Source organism: Oncorhynchus gorbuscha, linkage group LG09 (genome assembly GCF_021184085.1).
Source record: "Oncorhynchus gorbuscha isolate QuinsamMale2020 ecotype Even-year linkage group LG09, OgorEven_v1.0, whole genome shotgun sequence".
NCBI lineage: Eukaryota > Metazoa > Chordata > Actinopteri > Salmoniformes > Salmonidae > Oncorhynchus > Oncorhynchus gorbuscha.
In genome coordinates, this window is record NC_060181.1 from 8,239,392 (window position 1) to 8,265,660 (window position 26,269).

Sequence of the window (26,269 nt, forward strand, 5' to 3'; positions counted from 1 at the left end):
CAAGAGGTACCAGTACAGAGTCCATGTGGAGGCTATATACAAGAGGTACCAGTACAGAGTCAATGTGGAGGCTATATATAAGAGGTACCAGTACAAAGTCAATGTGGAGGCTATATACATACAAGAGGTACCAGTACAAAGTCAATGTGGAGGCTATATACAAGAGGTACCAGTACAGAGTCAATGTGGAGGCTATATACAAGAGGTACCAGTACAAAGTCAATGTGGAGGCTATATACAAGAGGTACCAGTACAGATTCAATGTGGAGGCTATATACAAGAGGTACCAGTACAGAGTCAATGTGGAGGCTATATAAAAGAGGTACCAGTACAGAGTCAATTTTTGGCCCGGGGGGGGGCTTTACTTGGTTCTTCGAGCTCTAGCGACTCCTTATGGCGGGCCGGGCGCCTGCAGGCTGACCTCTACCGTCAGTTGAATGGTGTTTCCTCCGACAGATTGGGAAAAGGGGGATACCTGTCCTTGCCAGTGTCTTGTGGGACTCAGACACAACAATTTATCCTCCCTTACCAACCATTACAGTGTTTTAATATTTTGTTTTAATATTTCTGTTTAAGACTTTTAAAGTTTCAGATGTTTCATCCCTCTCATTCAACTGTCTTTTTTTATTAATTTAATCTTACAGTATCAATCGACCACAAGCACGCATTCGTATAAAGTGAGTGCCGACAAACACAAGTGCAGTTCGCATTGAATATCCCATATTGGGGCGGCAGGGGTAGCCTAGTGGTTAGAGTGTAGGGGTGGCAGGGTAGCCTAGTGGTTAGAGTGTAGAGGCGGCAGGGTAGCCTAGTGGTTAGAGTGTAGAGGCGGCAGGGTAGCCTAGTGGTTAGAGTGTAGAGGCGGCAGGGTAGCCTAGTGGTTAGAGTGGAGGGGCGGCAGGGTAGCCTAGTGGTTAGAGTGTAGAGGCGGCAGGGTAGCCTAGTGGTTAGAGTGGAGGGGCGGCAGGGTAGCCTAGTGGTTAGAGTGTAGGGGCGGCAGGGTAGCCTAGTGGTTAGAGTGTAGAGGCGGCAGGGTAGCCTAGTGGTTAGAGTGTAGAGGCGGCAGGGTAGCCTAGTGGTTAGAGTGTAGGGGCGGCAGGGTAGCCTAGTGGTTAGAGTGTAGGGGCGGCAGGGTAGCCTAGTGGTTAGAGTGTAGGGGCGGCAGGGTAGCCTAGTGGTTAGAGTGTAGGGGCGGCAGGGTAGCCTAGTGGTTAGAGTGTAGGGGCGGCAGGGTAGCCTAGTGGTTAGAGTGTAGGGGCGGCAGGGTAGCCTAGTGGTTAGAGTGTAGGGGCGGCAGGGTAGCCTAGTGGTTAGAGTGTAGGGGCGGCAGGGTAGCCTAGTGGTTAGAGTGTAGGGGGGGCGGCAGGGTAGCCTAGTGGTTAGAGTGTAGGGGCGGCAGGGTAGCCTAGTGGTTAGAGTGTAGGGGCGGCAGGGTAGCCTAGTGGTTAGAGTGTAGGGGCGGCAGGGTAGCCTAGTGGTTAGAGTGTAGAGGCGGCAGGGTAGCCTAGTGGTTAGAGTGTAGAGGCGGCAGGGTAGCCTAGTGGTTAGAGTGTAGGGGTGGCAGGGTAGCCTAGTGGTTAGAGTGTAGAGGCGGCAGGGTAGCCTAGTGGTTAGAGTGTAGGGGTGGCAGGGTAGCCTAGTGGTTAGAGTGTAGAGGCGGCAGGGTAGCCTAGTGGTTAGAGTGTAGAGGGTAGCCTAGTGGTTAGAGTGTAGGGGCGGCAGGGTAGCCTAGTGGTTAGAGTGTAGAGGTGGCAGGGGTAGCCTAGGGTAGCCTAGTGGTTAGAGTGTAGGGGTGGCAGGGTAGCCTAGTGGTTAGAGTGTAGGGGTGGCAGGGTAGCCTAGTGGTTAGAGTGTAGGGGTGGCAGGGTAGCCTAGTGGTTAGAGTGTAGGGGTGGCAGGGTAGCCTAGTGGTTAGAGTGTAGGGGTGGCAGGGTAGCCTAGTGGTTAGACCTTTCTATCTGTCCTGACCCTGAGCCTGCCTGACTCTGACCTTTCTATCTGTCCTGACCCTGAGCCTGCCTGACTCTGACCTTTCTATCTGTCCTGACCCTGAGCCTGCCTGACTCTGACCTTTCTATCTGTCCTGACCCTGAGCCTGCCTGACTCTGACCTTTCTATCTGTCCTGACCCTGAGCCTGCCTGACTCTGACCTTTCTATCTGTCCTGACCCTGAGCCTGCCTGACTCTGACCTTTCTATCTGTCCTGACCCTGAGCCTGCCTGCCGTTCTGTCCCTGCCTGACTATGCCTTGGATTATGAACCTCCGTCTGCCCTCGACCTGCCCTCGACCTGCCCTCGACCTGCCCCTTTAATACAATCATTATTCTGAGAATAGAACTATCCACCTCCTGTGTCTACATCTGGGTCACACCCTGAGCCGTGATATGTTTGTTTAAAATGTGCATCTGATATGATTGATAAAATCTTACCATTTTTGACAAATATACCGTTTTAATTCATTAGATAATGATACGGTTCAGTATGAAAACTCACTTCCTTGATAGTCCAAGTAAACTAGTACCTAATGACCTCATCCACAGTAGTAAACTAGTACCTAATGACCTCATCCACAGTAGTAAACTAGTACCTAATGACCTCATCCACAGTAGTAAACTAGTACCTAATGACCTCATCCACAGTAGTAAACTAGTACCTAATGACCTCATCCACAGAAGTAAACTAGTACCTAATGACCTCATCCACAGTAGTAAACTAGTACCTAATGACCTCATCCACAGTAGTAAACTAGTACCTAATGACCTCATCCACAGTAGTAAACTAGTACCTAATGACCTCATCCACAGTAGTAAACTAGTACCTAATGACCTCATCCACAGTAGTAAGCTATCTAATGACCTCATCCACAGTAGTAAACTAGTACCTAATGACCTCATCCACAGTAATAAACTAGTACCTAATGACCTCATCCACAGTAGTAAACTAGTACCTAATGACCTCATCCACAGTAGTAAACTAGTACCTAATGACCTCATCCACAGTAGTAAGCTATCTAATGACCTCCTTCACAGTAGTAAACTAGTACCTAATGACCTCATCCACAGTAGTAAACTAGTACCTAATGACCTCATCCACAGTAGTAAACTAGTACCTAATGACCTCATCCACAGTAGTAAACTAGTACCTAATGACCTCATCCACAGTAGTAAACTAGTACCTAATGACCTCATCCACAGTAGTAAACTAGTACCTAATGACCTCATCCACAGTAGTAAACTAGTACCTAATGACCTCATCCACAGTAGTAAACTAGTACCTAATGACCTCATCCACAGTAGTAAACTAGTACCTAATGACCTCATCCACAGTAGTAAACTAGTACCTAATGACCTCATCCACAGTAGTAAACTAGTACCTAATGACCTCATCCACAGTAGTAAGCTATCGAATGACCTCATCCACAGTAGTAAGCTATCTAATGACCTCATCCACAGTAGTAAACTAGTACCTAATGACCTCATCCACAGTAGTAAACTAGTACCTAATGACCTCATCCACAGTAGTAAGCTATCTAATGACCTCATCCACAGTAGTAAGCTATCTAATTACCTCATCCACAGTAGTAAACTAGTACCTAATGACCTCATCCACAGTAGTAAACTAGTACCTAATGACCTCATCCACAGTAGTAAGCTATCTAATGACCTCATCCACAGTAGTAAGCTATCTAATGACCTCATCCACAGTAGTAAACTAGTACCTAATGACCTCATCCACAGTAGTAAGCTATCTAATGACCTCATCCACAGTAGTAAGCTATCTAATGACCTCCTTCACAGTAGTAAACTAGTACCTAATGACCTCATCCACAGTAGTAAACTAGTACCTAATGACCTCATCCACAGTAGTAAACTAGTACCTAATGACCTCATCCACAGTAGTAAACTAGTACCTAATGACCTCATCCACAGTAGTAAACTAGTACCTAACGACCTCATCCACAGTAGTAAACTAGTACCTAATGACCTCATCCACAGTAGTAAGCTATCTAATGACCTCATCCACAGTAGTAAGCTACCCAATGACCTCCTTCACAGTAGTAAACTAGTACCTAATGACCTCATCCACAGTAGTAAGCTATCTAATGACCTCATCCACAGTAGTAGGTTAGTACATAATGACTTCATCCACAGTAGTAGGCTAGTACCTAACAACCTCATCCACAGTAGTAGGCTAGTACCTAACAACCTCATCCACAGTAGTAGGCTAGTACATAACGACCTCATCCACAGTAGTAGGCTAGTACTTAACGACCTCATCCACAGTAGTAGGCTAGTACATAACGACTTCATCCACAGTAGTAGGCTAGTACTTAACGACCTCATCCACAGTAGTAGGCTAGTACATAACGACTTCATCCACAGTAGTAGGCTAGTACCTAACAACCTCATCCACAGTAGTAAGCTACCTAACGACCTCATCCACAGTAGTAGGCTAGTACTTAACGACCTCATCCACAGTAGTAAGCTAATACATAACGACTTCATCCACAGTAGTGGGCTAGTACATAACTACTTCATCCACAGTAGTAGGCTAGTACCTAACGACCTCATCCACAGTAGTAGGTTAGTACATAATGACTTCATCCACAGTAGTAGGCTAGTACCTAACAACCTCATCCACAGTAGTAGGCTAGTACTTAACGACCTCATCCACAGTAGTAGGCTAGTACATAACGACTTCATCCACAGTAGTAGGCTAGTACCTAACAACCTCATCCACAGTAGTAAGCTACCTAACGACCTCATCCACAGTAGTAGGCTAATACTGAACGACCTCATCCACAGTAGTAGGCTAGTACTTAACGACCTCATCCACAGTAGTAGGCTAGTACATAACGACTTCATCCACAGTAGTAGGCTAGTACCTAACAACCTCATCCACAGTAGTAGGCTAGTACAGTGCCTTGCGAAAGTATTCGGCCCCCTTGAAGATATCCATAAAAAGTGTTGTTTAAAGTTTGCCACAAGCCACCTGGGAGACACACCAAACATGTGGAAGAAGGTGCTCTGGTCAGATGAAACCAAAATTGAACTTTTTGGCAACAATGCAAAATGTTATGTTTGGCGTAAAAGCAACACTGCTCATCACCCTGAACACACCATCCCCACTGTCAAACATGTTGGTGGCAGCATCATGGTTTGGGCCTGCTTTTCTTCAGCAGGGACAGGGAAGATCGTTAAAATTGATGGGAAGATGGATGGAGCCAAATACAGGACCATTCTGGAAGAAAACCTGCTGGAGTCTGCAAAAGACCTGAGACTGGGACGGAGATTTGTCTTCCAACAAGACAATGATCCAAAACATAAAGCAAAATCTACAATGGAATGGTTCAAAAATAAACATATCCAGGTGTTAGAATGGCCAAGTCAAAGTCCAGACCTGAATCCAATCGAGAATCTGTGGAAAGAACTGAAAACTGCTGTTCACAAATGCTCTCCATCCAACCTCACTGAGCTCGAACTGTTTTGCAAGGAGGAATGGGAAAAAAATTCAGTCTCTCGATGTGCAAAACTGATAGAGACATACCCCAAGCGACTTACAGCTGTAATCGCAGCAAAAGGTGGCGCTACAAAGTATTAACTTAAGGGGGCTGAATAATTTTGCACGGCCAATTTTTCAGTTTTTGATTTGTTAAAAATGTTTGAAATATCCAATAAATGTCGTTCCACTTCATGATTGTGTCCCACTTGTTGTTGATTCTTCACAAAAAATACAGTTTTATATCTTTATGTTTGAAGCCTGAAATGTGGCAAAAGGTTGCAAAGTTCAAGGGGGCCGAATACTTTCGCAAGGCACTGTACCTAACAACCTCATCCACAGTAGTAGGCTAGTACCTAACAACCTCATCCACAGTAGTAGGCTAGTACCTAACAACCTCATCCACAGTAGTAGGCTAGTACCTAACGACCTCATCCACAGTAGTAGGCTAGTACCTAACGACCTCATCCACAGTAGTAGGCTAGTACCTAACGACCTCATCCACAGTAGTAGGCTAGTACCTAACAACCTCATCCACAGTAGTAGGCTAGTACCTAACGACCCCATCCACAGTAGTAGGCTAGTACCTAACAACCTCATCCACAGTAGTAAGCTACCTAACGACCTCATCCACATTAGCAAGCTTCCTAAAGACTTCATCCACATTAGCAAGCTTCCTGAAGACCTTATCCACAGTAATAAGCTACGTAACGACCTCATTCACGTATTCACAAATTGTCAGTTCAGTGATTAGATTACTAGACTTTGAGTTCGACAAATGCCTCTGCAATCTGTGCAAAATGGCTGAAGCAACACAAATGTGCAGCTACATCTGTGTTTGAATAATTCATCATTGTTTGAAGGCTGGGATGACTAGAAATAACTCTGATCTCAACTCATCATATCACCATGTGAACTAGGTCAGTGGGCGTATCCCCAATGGCACCCTATTCCCCATAGGACTCTGGTCCAAATTAGTACACTATATACAGTATAGTGAATAGGATGTAATTTGGGATACAAACCTACAACCAACCCAGATCAGGATCAACGATTTAGAGTTCAACAAACTCAATTGAATTAACTTTATTGAGGAAGAATATACACGAGGAGAAGTTATTTCTTGTGTGGTTTGAGGAGGTATGTATATAAGTCCTAAGCAATGACGTCTTGCGAGATGCTGTCACTACAGGGGTTACAGAGGTCACGGGGATAATGTGGGCGCGCATGCAAGGATCATTGGTTGCTTTCCAATTCTCTACCATTTTTCCAGAAGTGTGCACTTGTTCTGTTCACTACTTATTACACATCTTAAAAGCATTGGATTGGTGGAGGAACGGGCTAGTGGGAGTTTTCCACACGTGGGGAAGAAAGAGAGACAAAACAGGTACACAGGGAGAATCTCAATTGCATTTGCTTGACTCCTCACATCTCAAAACACATTGGAGGAGAAGGTCAGAGGGAAGTCCCTCTAACTATCTTATCCCATATGTTTTTGAAAAGGAGATGAGGATAGAGGACGCGAGGAGTCAAGAAAAATATATTGAGATTGTGCCATAGCCCTAGAATGTAGCATTATGGGGTGGATCGCAATACTCTGCAGTAGTCTCCTCTCCATCAGCACTTACCAATACTCCCATCAAAACGTATTCTCTGTGTGAACTAATAGCCTAAGTAATAAATTATGACAAATGAGGTATCGTCCCCTCTTGTTTTCAGTTGTAGGTGGTTTACTACTTTGTGTGATTGGTTGATTACATATTTAATTGGTCGGGCTTGTCGAGAATGTCAGGCTATCTCTTAGATGGACATTAATATTGGGATTATGAACTATGAGAAGTCTAAAACACATCAATGTGCTCTTACAAGAATCACATTCCTATCGGAAAATGTAATGTAACTCATTGATTCTTAGAATTGGAAAGCACATTGTACACTGAACAAAAATATAAACGCAACATGTGAAGTGTTGGTCCCATGTTTGAAGAGCTGAAATTAAAATATCCCAGAAATGTTCCAGATGCTCAAAATGCTTATTTGTCTCAAGTTTTCTGCACAAATTTGTTTACATCCCTGTTAGTGAGCATTTCTCCTTTGCCAAGATAATCCATCCATCTGACAGATGTGGCATATCAAGAAACTGATTAAACAGCATGATTATTACACAGGTAGACCTTGTGCTGGGGACAACAAAAGACCTCTCTAAAATGTGCAGTTTTGTCACACAACACAATGCTACAGATGTCAAGTTTTGACAGAGCGTGTAATTGGCATGCTGACTGCAGGAATGTCCACCAGAGCTCTTGCCAGATAATGTAATGTTCCATTCTCTACCATAAGCCGCCTCCAATGTAGTTTTAGAGAATTTGGTGGTACGTTCAACTGGCCTCTCACAACCGCAGTGTATGGTGTCGTGTGGGTGAGCGCTTTGCTGATGTCAATGTTGTGAACAGAGTTCCCCATTGGTGGATGTGGGGTTATGATATGGGCAGGCATAAGCTACGGACAACGAACACAATTGCATTTTATCGATGGCAATTTGAATACAGTGATACCGTGACGATATCCTGAGGCCCATTGTCGTGCCATTCATCCGCCGCCATCACCTTTCACCTTCTAATGTACTGCTTCACGTCTCAAGGATCTGAACACAATTCCTGGTAGCTGAAAATGTCCCAGTTTTTCCATGGCCTGCATACTCACCAGACATGTCAAATCAAATCAAATCAAATTGTATTTGTCACATACACATGGTTAGCAGATGTTAATGCGAGTGTAGCGAAATGCTTGTGCTTCTAGTTACACTCGCATTAACATCTGCTAACCATGTGTGTGACAAATAAAATTTGATTTGATTTGACATGTCTGGTGAGTATGCAGGCCATGGAAAAACTGGGACATTTTCAGCTACCAGGAATTGTGTTCAGATCCTTGAGACATGTCAGCCATTGAGCATGTTTGGGATGCTCTGGATCGACGTGTACGACAGTGTGTTCCAGTTCCCGCCAATGTCTAACAACGTCACACAGCCATTGAAGAGGAGTGGGACAACATTCCACAGGCCACAATCAACAGCCTGAGAAGGAGATGGAGAAGGAGATGTGTGGCGCTGCATGAGACACCGACTGGTTTCCTGATCCACACCCCTACCTTTTTCTGTATTCCCAGTCATGTGAAAATCCATAGATTAGGACCTAATGAATTTATTTCAATTGACTGATTTCCTCATATGAACTGTAAAGGCTTCGAAATGGTTGCATGCTGTGTTTATTTATTTTGTTCGGGTAAAAGAGGAATGTTTATGACCACAATAAACAGTAAATCCGGATTTTGTTTCCCCCAGCCAGCACGCTGTACTACTAAATCACCCTTCCCACCTAAAAATAACAATATCCATACAACAATGGGCAGGTTTTGGTAACCAACATTTATTTACCATTTTCAACTTTACAATAAAACCATAAACATCTGTCAACATTAGCAAAATAAAGAACAGAATCAGTCCAACGTATTTACAGAGACCATCGAGCAAGAGTCAGGCTTAAACACCACAGACAGATCAACAACTCTGCTTCGTTTTAAAACTGCAACAGTGAACATAGCAAGCTTAATTGTTATTTTTTTTATTTCTCTTATTTTTTTATAGCCAAGATAAAAATCTAAACTTATTGATTTCTTCTTCTTTAAAACAAAACAAGACATAGCTTCTCTGAATCTTTCAAATGGTTCTCTATTGTAACACCACAAAATACTTCAAATGTTGGGTTAAAATATAGGAATGTATAAAGTTGGTCTTTTTTGTTTATTTCTTGTTTATTTCATGTGGTGGTTGGTGTCTCGCTCGTTCGCGTTGATGCATCTTTTTGAGCTGGGTGTTTTGAGAAAGACAACTCAACTCCCATCCATAACTGTGTCTTCCACTCTCCCCGTTGTCCCACAGCAATCAGCACATAAGACTAATGGGTTCAGATGTCTCGCTGTAACCAGGGGTCGTAACCAGGGAAGTGAACTAGTGAATCTAGTCTGTCATCTTGTGACAAAAGTGGCACGAAGGAGTCTCTCACATAAATGTGTATATATTTACATACACATATATCTATACATATGTATACATATACACACATATATAAATATATATATATATAACTCAATTTTTTTCTCTCTCTCTCTTGAAAAACAGTTCACAGTCCTTGTTGTGGGTCAAGATACAATCACTCTGCTTTCTGTTGGGAGGAAGCTGCTGCCGTGGGGGTCGAGCTGGTCTCCTCTGTTGGTTTGGTGGGCTCTGGGGCAGGAGCAGCCGCCTCCTTCACCTCCACCTTCACCTCCTCCTTAGGAGCCTCCTTCACCTCCACCTTCACCTCCTCCTTAGGAGCCTCCTTCACCTCCACCTCCTCCTTAGGAGTCTCCTTCACCTCCTCAGCTTTAGCCTGCACCTCCTCTGCCTTCGGGGCTTCTGTAGCAGGAGCAGCAGCCTCCTCCTTCACCACCTCCTCTTTCTTCTCCTCCGAAGCCACAGCGGCTCCGTTCTCAGCTGGTTTCTCCTCAGCGGGAGCGGCCGCCTCCTCCTTCACCACCTCCTCTTTCTTGGTCTTCTTCAGTTTCAGGCCCTTGAAGTTGAATGATTTCTTCAGGGAGAACTTCTTCTTTTTCTTGGGGGTATCCTTGGTGGCGGCCTCACCCGCCGGTTTGGCGGCATCCTTGTCAGCCGCTGGCGCTGGCTCGATGGCGTCCCCTCCTGCGCCAGCCTCGGGCTCTTTGGCGGCGTCAGTGGTACCGTTGGTGGCGGCCGTCTCTGTGGCAGAGACGTCACCGTTGGACTTGACATGGCCATTCTCCTAGGAGGAAAGGAGGGAAATTGAAGGAACTAAAATTAGAGGATGGTTTAAAAAAAAATATATATATAATACAATTAAATTAATAAAGAAAATACAATTGACGTTAGATTTTTACACTGTGACTCAAACACAACCATCAACACATTTAGCTATATAACGATGATTCGTCGTGCTCATCAATTAACCACCGTGTCGCTCAAAAGCCGACGCCTTGTAGAACCACAAGAAAACGACAGGCGGCGACGGTGCAACATCACACACAGGAGGGGGGTATCTTTTCACTAAAAACCTGGCCGAGTCGATGAAAAAAACAATAAATTATATTTAAATAAAGAAAAATTCAATGAAACTGATGATCCATTGACAAAAATGTACATTCATTTCACAAGGTGAAGATGTGATTTATGTCGATTTTGCATTTGTCTATAAAATAACGTTTACAGTCACTGATCGAGACATGTCTAGACTCTCCGGGTCTTGAGGGGCTGCAACTTCATCCATCATGGATGGACTTGCATAAATTCGGTGTGATTAGATTGATATCCACTGTTAAAACGCTGCTTTTGAATCCATAATTCACAAATTGTCTCTGACATTTTAAGCATGAGGGGTAGCTTGTCTACGTGCGCCCTCGCCTTTCCAACCCCCCTCATGGCCACGGCTTTGGGACTGTAACCGAGCTAGTGAGCCTAACTAGAACCAAGGTTCGTTAACGGTGGCATATGCTCCCGGTCCAAACCCCGATTAACTACGTTATTTTAGATAGTATATCACGGCTTTAGCAGCAAGCACGTTGGCAGTTCCATCCCCCCCGGTTGGTAACTAGCTACCCGTCACTGGTGACCATGCGAGCCAGACTAAACCAAGACGCACATTTATCCCCTAATAATATAATCGAAACAGACCAACCTCGTTTTTAAAATTAAATAGCAACATTATACTACAGAAGAATATTAGCTAAGCTATTTTTAGTTAGTTGGGTAAAAAAAGGTGTGTCGTCTGGTGGCCCAGGGATGAGAGCGTTTCATACCTGTCCGTTCGTTTTGACGGAAACCGTATTCGCGACGGCAGCCGCGTCCGCGGCAGCAGTTTTCGCCTCCCCAACCACCTCTCCTTTGGACGCTTGGGAACCCATCGTTGTTCGGTGTTTTTAAATAAAATTTCAAAGGAAAAACACAAAAAGTGGTCTCAATTTAATCCAGCCCCGCGCAGTGTTATGGATCCAATGGAAAAATAAAAGGCGATCGTATAATTTTGGGGGGGAGGTCCTTTGAAGAAAAAAATAATAGCTAGTTTGTTTTACTTTTCCTTGCACTTCAACCTGTCGCACCCGTAGAAGGATACCCACTAGTTTCAACAGTGGTTGAACGCAGCGCTTGAATATAGACCAAGATACCACCAACGGGCGTGGTCACACGACTCTATCCAATCATGTGCGCCTTTATGAGTTCTCTCCGCCCTCTTCAAAAGACTCTAAAACATTTTCTCCACAAACATCATATCCCAATGGTCTCTCTCTCTCCAACATCATATTACACTGGTCTCTCTCTCTCTCTCTCCAACATCATATTATAATAGTCTCTCTCTCTCTCTCCAACATCATATTACACTGGTCTCTCTCTCTAACATCATATTATAATAGTCTCTCTCTCTAACATCATATTATAATGGTCTCTCTCTCTCTAACATCATATTATAATAGTCTCTCTCTCTCTACAACATCATATTACACTGGTCTCTCTCTCTCTCTCTCTCTCTAACATAATATTATAATGGTCTCTCTCTCTCTCTCTCTCTCTCTCTCTCTCTCTCTCTCTCTCTCTCTCTCTCTCTCTCTCTCTCTCTCTTCTTTTTCTCTCTCTAACATCATATTATAATAGTCTCTCTCTCTCTCTCAACATCATATTACACTGGTCTTTCTCTCTCTCTAACATCATATTATAATGGTCTCTCTCTCTCTCTCCAACATCATATTATAATGGTCTCTCTCTCTCTCTCTCTCTCTCTCTCTCTCTCTCTCTCTCTCTCTCTCTCTCTCTCTCTCTCTCTCTCTCTCTCTCTCTCTCTCTCTCTCTCTCTCTCTCTAACATCATATTATAATGGTCTCTCTCTCTCTACAACATCATATTATAATGGTCTCTCTCTCTCTCTAACATCATATTATAATGGTCTCTCTCTCTCTAACATCATATTATAATGGTATCTCTCTCTAACATCATATTACACTGGTCTCTCTCTCTAACATCATATCATAATGGTCTCTCTCTCTCTCTAACATCATATTACACTGGTCTCTCTCTCTCTCTCTAACATAATATTATAATGGTCTCTCTCTCTAACATCATATTATAATGGTCTCTCTCTCTCTCAAACATCATATTATAATGGTCTCTCTCTCTCTAACATCATATTATAATGGTCTCTCTCTCTCTAACATCATATTACACTGGTCTCTCTCTCTAACATCATATCATAATGGTCTCTCTCTCTCTCTAACATCATATTACACTGGTCTCTCTCTCTCTCTCTCTCTCTCTCCAACATCATATTACACTGGTCTCTCTCTCTCTCTCTAACATCATATTATAATGGTCTCTCTCTCTCTAACATCATATTATAATGGTCTCTCTCTCTCTCTCCAACATCATATTACACTGGTCTCTCTCTCTCTCCAACATCATATTATAATGGTCTCTCTCTCCAACATCATATTCTAATGGTCTATCTCTCTCTAACATCATATTATAATGGTCTCTCTCTCTCTAACATTATATTATAATGGTCTCTCTCTCTAACATCATATTATAATGGTCTCTCTCTCTCAACATCATATTATAATGGTCTCTCTCTCTCTAACATCATATTATAATGGTCTCTCTCTCTCTCAACATCATACTATAATGGTCTCTCTCTCCAACATCATATTATAATGGTCTCTCTCTCTCTCCAACATCATATTATAATGGTCTCTCTCTCTCTCCAACATAATATTATAATGGTCTCTCTCTCTAACATCATATTATAATGGTCTCTCTCTCTCTCTAACATCATATTATAATGGTCTCTCTCTCTCTAACATCATATTATAATGGTCTCTCTCTCTCTAACATCATATTACACTGGTCTCTCTCTCTAACATCATATCATAATGGTCTCTCTCTCTCTCTAACATCATATTACACTGGTCTCTCTCTCTCTCTCTCTCTCTCTCTAACATCATATTACACTGGTCTCTCTCTCTAACATCATATCATAATGGTCTCTCTCTCTCTAAACATCATATTATAATGGTCTCTCTCTCTCTCTCTCTCTCTCTCTCTCTCTCTCTAACATCATATTATAATGGTCTCTCTCTCTCTCTCAACATCATATTATAATGGTCTTTCTCTCTCTCTAACATCATATTATAATGGTCTCTCTCTCTCTAACATCATATTATAATGGTCTCTCTCTCTCTAACATCATATTACACTGGTCTCTCTCTCTAACATCATATCATAATGGTCTCTCTCTCTCAACATCATATTACACTGGTCTCTCTCTCTCTCTCTCTCCAACATCATATTACACTGGTCTCTCTCTCTCTCAACATCATATTATAATGGTCTCTCTCTCTAACATCATATTATAATGGTCTCTCTCTCTCTAACATCATATTACACTGGTCTCTCTCTCTAACATCATATCATAATGGTCTCTCTCTCTCTCTAACATCATATTACACTGGTCTCTCTCTCTCTCTCTCTCTCTCTCTCTCTCTAACATAATATTATAATGGTCTCTCTCTCTCTCTCTAACATCATATTATAATGGTCTCTCTCTCTCTCTAACATCATATTATAATGGTCTCTCTCTCTCTAACATCATATTATAATGGTCTCTCTCTCTAACATCATATTACACTGGTCTCTCTCTCTAACATCATATCATAATGGTCTCTCTCTCTCTCTAACATCATATTACACTGGTCTCTCTCTCTCTCTCTCTCTCTCTCTCTACAACATCATATTACACTGGTCTCTCTCTCTCTCTCTCTCTCTCTCTCTCTCTCTCTAACATAATATTATAATGGTCTCTCTCTCTCTCTCTCTCTCTCTCTCTCTCTAACATCATATTATAATAGTCTCTCTCTCTCTCTCCAACATCATATTACACTGGTCTTTCTCTCTCTCTAACATCATATTATAATGGTCTCTCTCTCTCTCCAACATCATATTATAATGGTCTCTCTCTCTAACATCATATTACACTGGTCTCTCTCTCTCTAACATCATATTATAATGGTCTATCTCTCTCTCCAACATCATATTATAATGGTCTCTCTCTCCAACATCATATTACACTGGTCTCTCTCTCTCTCTCTCCAACATCATATTATAACGGTCTCTCTCTCTCCAACATCATATTACACTGGTCTCTCTCTCTAACATCATATTATAATGGTCTCTCTCTCTCTAACATCATATTACACTGGTCTCTCTCTCTAACATCATATCATAATGGTCTCTCTCTCTCTCTAACATCATATTACACTGGTCTCTCTCTCTCTCTCTCTCTCTAACATAATATTATAATGGTCTCTCTCTCTCTCTCTAACATCATATTATAATAGTATCTCTCTCTCTCCAACATCATATTACACTGGTCTTTCTCTCTCTCTAACATCATATTATAATGGTCTCTCTCTCTCTCCAACATCATATTATAATGGTCTCTCTCTCTCTCTCTCTCTCTAACATCATATTATAATGGTCTCTCTCTCTCTCTACAACATCATATTATAATGGTCTATCTCTCTCTCCAACATCATATTATAATGGCCTCTCTCTCTCTTCAACATCATATTATAATGGTCTCTCTCTCTCCAACATCATATTATAATGGTCTCTCTCTCTCTCCAACATCATATTATAATGGTCTCTCTCTCTAACATCATATTACAATGGTCTCTCTCTCTCTCCAACATCATATTATAATGGTCTCTCTCTCTCCAACATCATATTATAATGGTCTCTCTCTCTCTCCAACATCATATTATAATGGTCTCTCTCTCTCTCTCTCAACATCATATTATAATGGTCTCTCTCTCTTCAACATCATATTATAATGGTCTCTCTCTCTAACATCATATTATAATGGTCTCTCTCTCCAACATTATATTATAATGGTCTCTCTCTCTCTAACATCATATTGTAATGGTATCTCTCTCTAACATCATATTATAATGGTCTCTCTCTCTCTAACATCATATTATAATGGTCTCTCTCTATAACATCATATTATAATGGTCTCTCCCTCCAACATCATATTATAATGGTCTCTCTCTCCAACATCATATTATAATAGTCTCTCTCTATAACATCATATTATAATGGTCTCTCTCTCCAACATCATATTATAATGGTCTCTCTCTCTCTCTCTAACATCATATTATAATGGTCTCTCTCTCCAACATCATATTATAATAGTCTCTCTCTATAACATCATATTATAATGGTCTCTCTCTCTCTCCAACATCATATTACACTGGTCTCTCTCTCTAACATCATATTATAATGGTCTCTCTTTCTAACATCATATTATAATGGTCTCTCACTCCAACATCATATTATAATAGTCTCTCTCTATAACATCATATTATAATGTTCTCTCTCTCTAACATCATATTATAATGGTCTCTCTCTCTCTCTCTAACATTATATTATAATGGTCTCTCTCTCTAACATCATATTACACTGGTCTCTCTCTCCAACATCATATTATAATGGTCTCTCTCTCCAACATCATATTATAATGGTCTCTCTCTCTCTCCAACATCATACTATAATGGTCTCTCTCTCAACATCATATTATAATGGTCTCTCTCTCTCTCCAACATCATATTATAATGGTCTCTCTCTCTCTCCAACATCATATTATAATGGTCTCTCTCTCTAACATCATATTATAATGGTCTCTCTCTCTCTCTCTCTCTCTCTCTCTCCAACATCATATTATAATGGTCTCTCTCTCTCTAACATCATGTTACACTGGTCTCTCTCTCTAACATCATATTACACTGGTCTCTCTCTCTCTAACATCATATTATAATGTTCTCTCTCTAACATCATATTATAATGGTCTCTCTCTCTCTCTCCCCTCCCTCCCTCTCTCTCTCTCTCTCTCTCTCTCTCTCTCTCTCTCTCTCTCTCTCTCTCTCTCTCTCTAACATCATATTATAATGTTCTCTCTCTCTAACATCATATTATAATGGTCTCTCTCTCTAACAACATATTATAATGTTCTCTCTCTAACATCATATTATAATGGTCTCTCTCTCTCTCTCTCTCTCTCTCTCTCTCTCTCTCTCTCTCTCTCTAACATCATATTATAATGGTCTCTCTCTCTCTCTAACATCATATTATAATGGTCTCTCTCTCTCTCTCTCTCTCTCTCTCTCTCTCTCTCTCTCTCTCTCTCTCTCTCTCTCTCTCTCTCATCATATTATAATGGTCTCTCTCTAACATCATATTATAATGGTCTCTCTCTCTAACATCATATTATAATAGTCTCTCTCTAACATAATATTATAATGGTCTTTCTCTCTCTCTAACATCATATTATAATAGTCTCTCTCTCTATAACATCATATTATAATGGTCTCTCTCTCTCTCCAACATCATATTATAATAGTCTCTCTCTCTAACATCATATTATAATGGTCTCTCTCTCTAACAACATATTATAATGGTCTCTCTCTATAACATCATATTATAATGGTCTCTCTCTCTCTCTCTAACATCATATTATAATGGTCTCTCTCTCTCTCTAACATTATATTATAATGGTCTCTCTCTCTAACATCATATTACACTGGTCTCTCTCTCCAACATCATATTATAATGGTCTCTCTCTCTCTCTCTAACATCATATTATAATGGTCTCTCTCTCTCTAACATTATATTATAATGGTCTCTCTCTCTAACATTATATTATAATGGTCTCTCTCTCTAACATCATATTACACTGGTCTCTCTCTCCAACATCATATTATAATGGTCTCTCTCTCCAACATCATATTATAATGGTCTCTCTCTCTCTCCAACATCATACTATAATGGTCTCTCTCTCCAACATCATATTATAATGGTCTCTCTCTCTCCAACATCATATTATAATGGTCTCTCTCTCTCTCTCCAACATCATATTATAATGGTCTCTCTCTCTAACATCATATTATAATGGTCTCTCTCTCTCTCTCTCTCTCTCTCTCTCCAACATCATATTATAATGGTCTCTCTCTCTCTAACATCATGTTACACTGGTCTCTCTCTCTAACATCATATTACACTGGTCTCTCTCTCTCTAACATCATATTATAATGTTCTCTCTCTAACATCATATTATAATGGTCTCTCTCTCTCTCTCTCTCTCTCTCTCTCTCTCTCTCTCTCTCTCTCTAACATCATATTATAATGGTCTCTCTCTAACATCATATTATAATGGTCTCTCTCTCTAACATCATATTATAATAGTCTCTCTCTCTCTAACATAATATTATAATGGTCTTTCTCTCTCTCTAACATCATATTATAATGGTCTCTCTCTCTCTCCAACATCATATTATAATAGTCTCTCTCTCTAACATCATATTATAATGGTCTCTCTCTCTAACAACATATTATAATGGTCTCTCTCTATAACATCATATTATAATGGTCTCTCTCTCTCTAACATCATATTATAATGTTCTCTCTCCAACATCATATTATAATAGTCTCTCTCTCTAACATCATATTATAATGGTCTCTCTCTCTAACAACATATTATAATGGTCTCTCTCTATAACATCATATTATAATGGTCTCTCTCTCTCTAACATCATATTATAATGTTCTCTCTCTAACATCATATTATAATGGTCTCTCTCTCTCTAACATTATATTATAATGGTCTCTCTCTCTAACATCATATTACACTGGTCTCTCTCTCCAACATCATATTATAATGGTCTCTCTCTCCAACATCATATTATAATGGTCTCTCTCTCTCTCCAACATCATACTATAATGGTCTCTCTCTCCAACATCATATTATAATGGTCTCTCTCTCTCTCCAACATCATATTATAATGGTCTCTCTCTCTCTCCAACATCATATTATAATGGTCTCTCTCTCTAACATCATATTATAATGGTCTCTCTCTCTCTCTCTCTCTCTCTCTCTCTCTCTCTCTCTCTCTCTCTCTCTCCAACATCATATTATAATGGTCTCTCTCTCTCTAACATCATGTTACACTGGTCTCTCTCTCTAACATCATATTACACTGGTCTCTCTCTCTCTAACATCATATTATAATGTTCTCTCTCTAACATCATATTATAATGGTCTCTCTCTAACATCATATTATAATGGTCTCTCTCTCTAACATCATATTATAATAGTCTCTCTCTCTCTAACATAATATTATAATGGTCTCTCTCTCTAACATCATATTATAATAGTCTCTCTCTCTATAACATCATATTATAATGGTCTCTCTCTCTAACAACATATTATAATGGTCTCTCTCTATAACATCATATTATAATGGTCTCTCTCTCTCTCTCTAACATCATATTATAATGGTCTCTCTCTCTCTAACATTATATTATAATGGTCTCTCTCTCTAACATCATATTACACTGGTCTCTCTCTCCAACATCATATTATAATGGTCTCTCTCTCTCTCTCTAACATCATATTATAATGGTCTCTCTCTCTCTAACATTATATTATAATGGTCTCTCTCTCTAACATTATATTATAATGGTCTCTCTCTCTAACATCATATTACACTGGTCTCTCTCTCCAACATCATATTATAATGGTCTCTCTCTCCAACATCATATTATAATGGTCTCTCTCTCTCTCCAACATCATACTATAATGGTCTCTCTCTCCAACATCATATTATAATGGTCTCTCTCTCTCTCTCTCCAACATCATATTATAATGGTCTCTCTCTCTCTCTCAACATCATATTATAATGGTCTCTCTCTCTAACATCATATTATAATGGTCTCTCTCTCTCTCTCTCTCTCTCTCTCTCTCTCAACATCATATTATAATGGTCTCTCTCTCTCTAACATCATGTTACACTGGTCTCTCTCTCTAACATCATATTACACTGGTCTCTCTCTCTCTAACATCATATTATAATGTTCTCTCTCTAACATCATATTATAATGGTCTCTCTCTCTCTCTCTCTCTCTCTCTCTCTCTCTCTCTCTCTCTACCATCATATTATAATGGTCTCTCTCTAACATCATATTATAATGGTCTCTCTCTCTAACATCATATTATAATAGTCTCTCTCTCTCTAACATAATATTATAATGGTCTTTCTCTCTCTCTAACATCATATTATAATGGTCTCTCTCTCTCTCCAACATCATATTATAATGGTCTCTCTCTCTAACAACATATTATAATGGTCTCTCTCTATAACATCATATTATAATGGTCTCTCTCTCTCTAACATCATATTATAATGTTCTCTCTCCAACATCATATTATAATAGTCTCTCTCTCTAACATCATATTATAATGGTCTCTCTCTCTAACAACATATTATAATGGTCTCTCTCTATAACATCATATTATAATGGTCTCTCTCTCTCTAACATCATATTATAATGTTCTCTCTCTAACATCATATTATAATGGTCTCTCTCTCTCTAACATTATATTATAATGGTCTCTCTCTCTAACATCATATTACACTGGTCTCTCTCTCCAACATCATATTATAATGGTCTCTCTCTCCAACATCATATTATAATGGTCTCTCTCTCTCTCTCCAACATCATACTATAATGGTCTCTCTCTCCAACATCATATTATAATGGTCTCTCTCTCTCTCCAACATCATATTATAATGGTCTCTCTCTCTCTCCAACATCATATTATTACATTTACATTTAAGTCATTTAGCAGACGCTCTTATCCAGAGCGACTTACAAATTGGTGCATTCACCTTATGACATCCAGTGGAACAGCCACTTTACAATAGTGCATCTAAATATTTTAAGGGGGAGGGGGTGAGAAGGATTACTTTATCCTATCCTAAGTATTCCTTAAAGAGGTGGGGTTTCAGGTGTCTCCGGAAGGTGGTGATTGACTCCGCTGTCCTGGCGTCGTGAGGGAGTTTGTTCCACCATTGGGGAGCCAGAGCAGCGAACAGTTTTGACTGGGCTGAGCGGGAACTGTACTTCCTCAGTGGTAGGGAGACGAGCAGGCCAGAGGTGGATGAACGCAGTGCCCTTATTTGGGTGTAGGGCCTGATCAGAGCCTGGAGGTACTGAGGTGCCGTTCCCCTCACAGCTCCGTAGGCAAGCACCATGGTCTTGTAGCGGATGCGAGCTTCAACTGGAAGCCAGTGGAGAGAGCGGAGGAGCGGGGTGACGTGAGAGAACTTGGGAAGGTTGAACACTAGACGGGCTGCGGCGTTCTGGATGAGTTGTAGGGGTTTAATGGCACAGGCAGGGAGCCCAGCCAACAGCGAGTTGCAGTAATCCAGACGGGAGATGACAAGTGCCTGGATTAGGACCTGCGCCGCTTCCTGTGTGAGGCAGGGTCGTACTCTGCGGATGTTGTAGAGCATGAACCTACAGGAACGTGCCACCGTCTTGATGTTAGTTGAGAACGACAGGGTGTTGTCCAGGATCACACCAAGGTTCTTAGCGCTCTGGGAGGAGGACACAATGGAGTTGTCAACCGTGATGGCGAGATCATGGAACGGGCAGTCCTTCCCCGGGAGGAAGAGCAGCTCCGTCTTGCCGAAGTTCAGCTTGAGGTGGTGATCCGTCATCCACACTGATATGTCTGCCAGACATGCAGAGATGCGATTCGCCACCTGGTCATCATATTATAATGGTCTCTCTCTCTAACATCATATTATAATGGTCTCTCTCTCTCTCTCTCTCTCTCTCTCTCTCTCTCTCTCTCTCTCTCTCTCTCTCTCTCTCTCTCTCTCTCTCCAACATCATATTATAATGGTCTCTCTCTCTCTAACATCATGTTACACTGGTCTCTCTCTCTAACATCATATTACACTGGTCTCTCTCTCTCTAACATCATATTATAATGTTCTCTCTCTAACATCATATTATAATGGTCTCTCTCTAACATCATATTATAATGGTCTCTCTCTCTAACATCATATTATAATAGTCTCTCTCTCTCTAACATAATATTATAATGGTCTCTCTCTCTAACATCATATTATAATAGTCTCTCTCTCTATAACATCATATTATAATGGTCTCTCTCTCTAACAACATATTATAATGGTCTCTCTCTATAACATCATATTATAATGGTCTCTCTCTCTCTCTAACATCATATTATAATGGTCTCTCTCTCTCTAACATTATATTATAATGGTCTCTCTCTCTAACATCATATTACACTGGTCTCTCTCTCCAACATCATATTATAATGGTCTCTCTCTCTCTCTCTAACATCATATTATAATGGTCTCTCTCTCTCTAACATTATATTATAATGGTCTCTCTCTCTAACATTATATTATAATGGTCTCTCTCTCTAACATCATATTACACTGGTCTCTCTCTCCAACATCATATTATAATGGTCTCTCTCTCCAACATCATATTATAATGGTCTCTCTCTCTCTCCAACATCATACTATAATGGTCTCTCTCTCCAACATCATATTATAATGGTCTCTCTCTCTCTCTCCAACATCATATTATAATGGTCTCTCTCTCTCTCCAACATCATATTATAATGGTCTCTCTCTCTAACATCATATTATAATGGTCTCTCTCTCTCTCTCTCTCTCTCTCTCCAACATCATATTATAATGGTCTCTCTCTCTCTAACATCATGTTACACTGGTCTCTCTCTCTAACATCATATTACACTGGTCTCTCTCTCTCTAACATCATATTATAATGGTCTCTCTCTAACATCATATTATAATGGTCTCTCTCTCTAACATCATATTATAATAGTCTCTCTCTCTCTAACATCATATTATAATGGTCTCTCTCTCTCTAACATTATATTATAATGGTCTCTCTCTCTAACATCATATTACACTGGTCTCTCTCTCCAACATCATATTATAATGGTCTCTCTCTCCAACATCATATTATAATGGTCTCTCTCTCTCTCCAACATCATACTATAATGGTCTCTCTCTCCAACATCATATTATAATGGTCTCTCTCTCTCTCCAACATCATATTATAATGGTCTCTCTCTCTCTCCAACATCATATTATAATGGTCTCTCTCTCTAACATCATATTATAATGGTCTCTCTCTCTCTCTCTCTCTCTCTCTCTCTCTCTCTCTCTCTCTCTCTCCAACATCATATTATAATGGTCTCTCTCTCTCTAACATCATGTTACACTGGTCTCTCTCTCTAACATCATATTACACTGGTCTCTCTCTCTCTAACATCATATTATAATGTTCTCTCTCTAACATCATATTATAATGGTCTCTCTCTCTCTCTCTCTCTCTCTCTCTCTCTCTCTCTCTCTCTCTCTCTCTCTCTCTCTCTCTAACATCATATTATAATGGTCTCTCTCTAACATCATATTATAATGGTCTCTCTCTCTAACATCATATTATAATGGTCTCTCTCTCTAACATCATATTATAATGGTCTCTCTCTCTCTCCAACATCATATTATAATGGTCTCTCTCTCTCTCCAACATCATATTATAATGGTCTCTCTCTCCAACATCATATTATAATGGTCTCTCTCTCTAACATCATATTATAATGGTCTCTCTCTCTAACATCATATTATAATGGTCTCTCTCTCTCTCTCTCTCTCTCTCTCTCTCTCTCTCTCTCTCTCTCTCCAACATCATATTATAATGGTCTCTCTCTCTCTAACATCATGTTACACTGGTCTCTCTCTCTAACATCATATTATAATGTTCTCTCTCTAACATCATATTATAATGGTCTCTCTCTCTCTCTCTCTCTCTCTCTCTCTCTCTCTCTCTCTCTCTAACATCATATTATAATGGTCTCTCTCTAACATCATATTATAATGGTCTCTCTCTCTAACATCATATTATAATGGTCTCTCTCTCTAACATCATATTATAATGGTCTCTCTCTCTAACATCATATTATAATTGACTGTATTGAGCGATTGAATGGCGAGAGACGTTATGAGTGAGTAGGAGTGTAGAAGACTGGCAAAATGATATCGCGCTCGTGCAATGATGTGCGCATCTACCAGGTCGAATACAGATTGAACAACATAACATTTGCCCGGAAAGCCGATGTTTAATTGCATTGAATGATATGTCTGGCAGAAATGCGTGTTTGAATCAGGCACGTTTCATTGTATTCAAGGTTCTGGGCTTGTAGAGGTGTCGTGAAAGGAAACGTTCCTAGTGCAAACGTTGATTTCTGCCCCACATAAGATTCAATGCAACTCAAAAGTCGTGTTGCCAGGCAACCTTGACGCGCGTTCAAAGGTTTGTTTGTTCCCCCTCGGTTTGTCAACAACAACACCAACATCCCAACAACATGTGACGTGGCCATCACGCACATTCCAACCGTTAGCGCACACAAACATAAGCTACCCTCTACAGCTCTTTAGGAATTCTAGCTTGCTGTTTATTTTAGACAGCCACAAATTCATGCCAGACTTCCACTTCCAATCACCTTTATTGATGACATCTCTTCATTAATAATGCAACTTTTATTTTTTAAACAACAACACCTATAGCTCGGGAATGCATTTAGACTGGTTTAATGGGGAAACCAAGGCGGGCACAGTCAAATCAATATATTTTACCAGAAGGAGATGAACATTTGACCTGTTGAATCCATCACATACACACTGTCTGCCACGGTTTGTAAATGTAAACCCTGGCCTGGCACATTATGACACAATGTTCCATCCATAGCGAGAAAGAGAGAATGGCCGTATATATCTAAACATCATATCCCGTTTACAATAAAACGAAACGGATTGTGGGCTGTGCTGATTTTAGACGGGATGCTAAGCCATGTTAACGTCTTACCGTATTTAGGCTTACCGTTGTTTTTCACGGTCTGCGCAGGCTCAGTGATTATGTTTTGATCTGATTGTGAAACAAATCACTTCAAAAAGAAGGACATCTAAACAGTTCAACATAATAATTCCTTAATAATTAATTTAGCTGATACTCCCCACTGCACCACACTGGACTCCTGACTACCTTCCGTCCTAATTTAGACACATTTCTGCGTATCATTTTCTACATTTGGTAGGCCATTTGTTTGTCATCTAGTTAGATACATGCAGCTTCTCTTCTGTCGTACCTTGTTGCCAGAATAATGTCTTACATTGATAGAATGATTAGTAATCTAGTTTAACACGGGTAAAATTCTCTGTTTCGTTTAGGGACCGGGGAGAAAACACAATAACAAAACAAAACAAAAATATCCTTGGTCCTGTGCAAAATGTCCAAATGTCATCAGAAAATTCAAAACGGAGAAAATGATGAATGACTTCAGTTGATCTTGGGTGCGTCATCTATGCAGTTGAAATACTGTGTCAACGATTACACCGTACAGACTCATTCACATTTTCTCAAGAGATGCTGAAATAAATAAATAACATTTACAAAAGTAACATTTGTTCATACATTTTATGGAAGAAATGCATAATTCTGCAGGAGGTTAATATCCCGCTACATGTGAGAGGTTATCGGTCTACAGTCAGTGTCCATATTTCAGTTAATATTCTGTTACACGTGAGAGGTTATCGGTCTACAGTCAGTGTCCATATTTCAGTTAATATTCTGTTACATGTGAGAGGTTATCGGTCTACAGTCAGTGTCCATATTTCAGTTAATATTCTGTTACACGTGAGAGGTTATCGGTCTACAGTCAGTGTCCATATTTCAGTTAATATTCTGTTACATGTCAGAGGTTATCGGTCTACAGTCAGTGTCCATATTTCAGTTAATATTCTGTTACACGTGAGAGGTTATCGGTCTACAGTCAGTGTCCATATTTCAGTTAATATTCTGTTACATGTCAGAGGTTATCGGTCTACAGTCAGTGTCCATATTTCAGTTAATATTCCGTTTAACCCATATGAACTTAGACGAGGAATCTTCTGTTTATTCATGGGTACAGGGATACCAAAGATGCATGTAAACAGCTTATCCTGAATAGTGTGTGCATGTAACCTGGTCAATGAGAGAAAGAGAGACCGAGAGAGAGAGCGAGAAAGAGAGTGAGAGAGAGATGGTTCAGTGAGCGAGAGAGACGGTTAAGTGAGAACGAGAGTGAGAGAGAGAGAGCGAGTGCCAACCATGGAGCCACACTGTTAAACTTTCTCACATCCCTCCTCTCCCTTCCTCCATCTCTCTCTCCCTCACCTCCCTCTCATTACTCGCCCTCACCTCCTTCTCCCTCACTCCACTCTCCCTCTCCTTTCTCACCATGACATATCGTCTCCACTGTCTGGCTGTAGAATGCCTTAAGGCAAATTTGACATTTCTCACTTTTTCTGAGAATGGACTGGGCCAGGCAGAAACACTCTTAAGGGTTAAAGGCCCAATGCAGCCGTTTGAAGTCATTCCATCTTAAAACGCACAAGAAAGAGGACTTAAACACCCACCATCTCGGTTTTGTTCTGAAGTTGTTTTTGTAGTTAAAAACAGGTAAGTTTAGCATTCCTGCAGCATTATTTTGTTGAAAGATAAAATGAACTCTGAGAAATTAACTAATTGATTGCACCCAAATTGGCTATTTCAATTGGTTGGATTTGTGTAATACTCAATAAATATAGCACCCAACGTTCAATTTGGATACAAAACCTCTTCTTAACAATGGTTAAGACATGAGGATCTGTCGGTGAGATTTGACCATTTATTTTGATTCCTTAAGTTTCATTCATTTATGTTTGGTACAAATTG

At 40.4% G+C, this 26,269-nt stretch overlaps 1 protein-coding gene across 2 annotated transcripts; it reads right to left on the bottom strand.

Annotated features, from left to right (window-relative positions):
* Positions 1-8,907: 8,907 nt before the first annotated feature.
* LOC124043140 (MARCKS-related protein 1-B-like) lies at positions 8,908-11,713 on the bottom strand. Of its 2 annotated transcripts, XM_046361374.1 has the most exons (3): positions 11,368-11,713; positions 9,891-10,337; positions 8,908-9,854 (listed from the first exon to the last, which is right to left on the bottom strand). In XM_046361374.1, exons 1-3 carry the CDS (start codon positions 11,470-11,472, stop codon positions 9,711-9,713), a joined length of 696 nt encoding a protein of 231 aa, XP_046217330.1. In that variant the 5' UTR covers positions 11,473-11,713; the 3' UTR covers positions 8,908-9,710. The 2 variants fall into 2 exon arrangements, with proteins under 2 accessions (XP_046217330.1, XP_046217328.1); XM_046361372.1 differs by having other exon boundaries at positions 8,908-10,337.
* Positions 11,714-26,269: the final 14,556 nt, after the last annotated feature.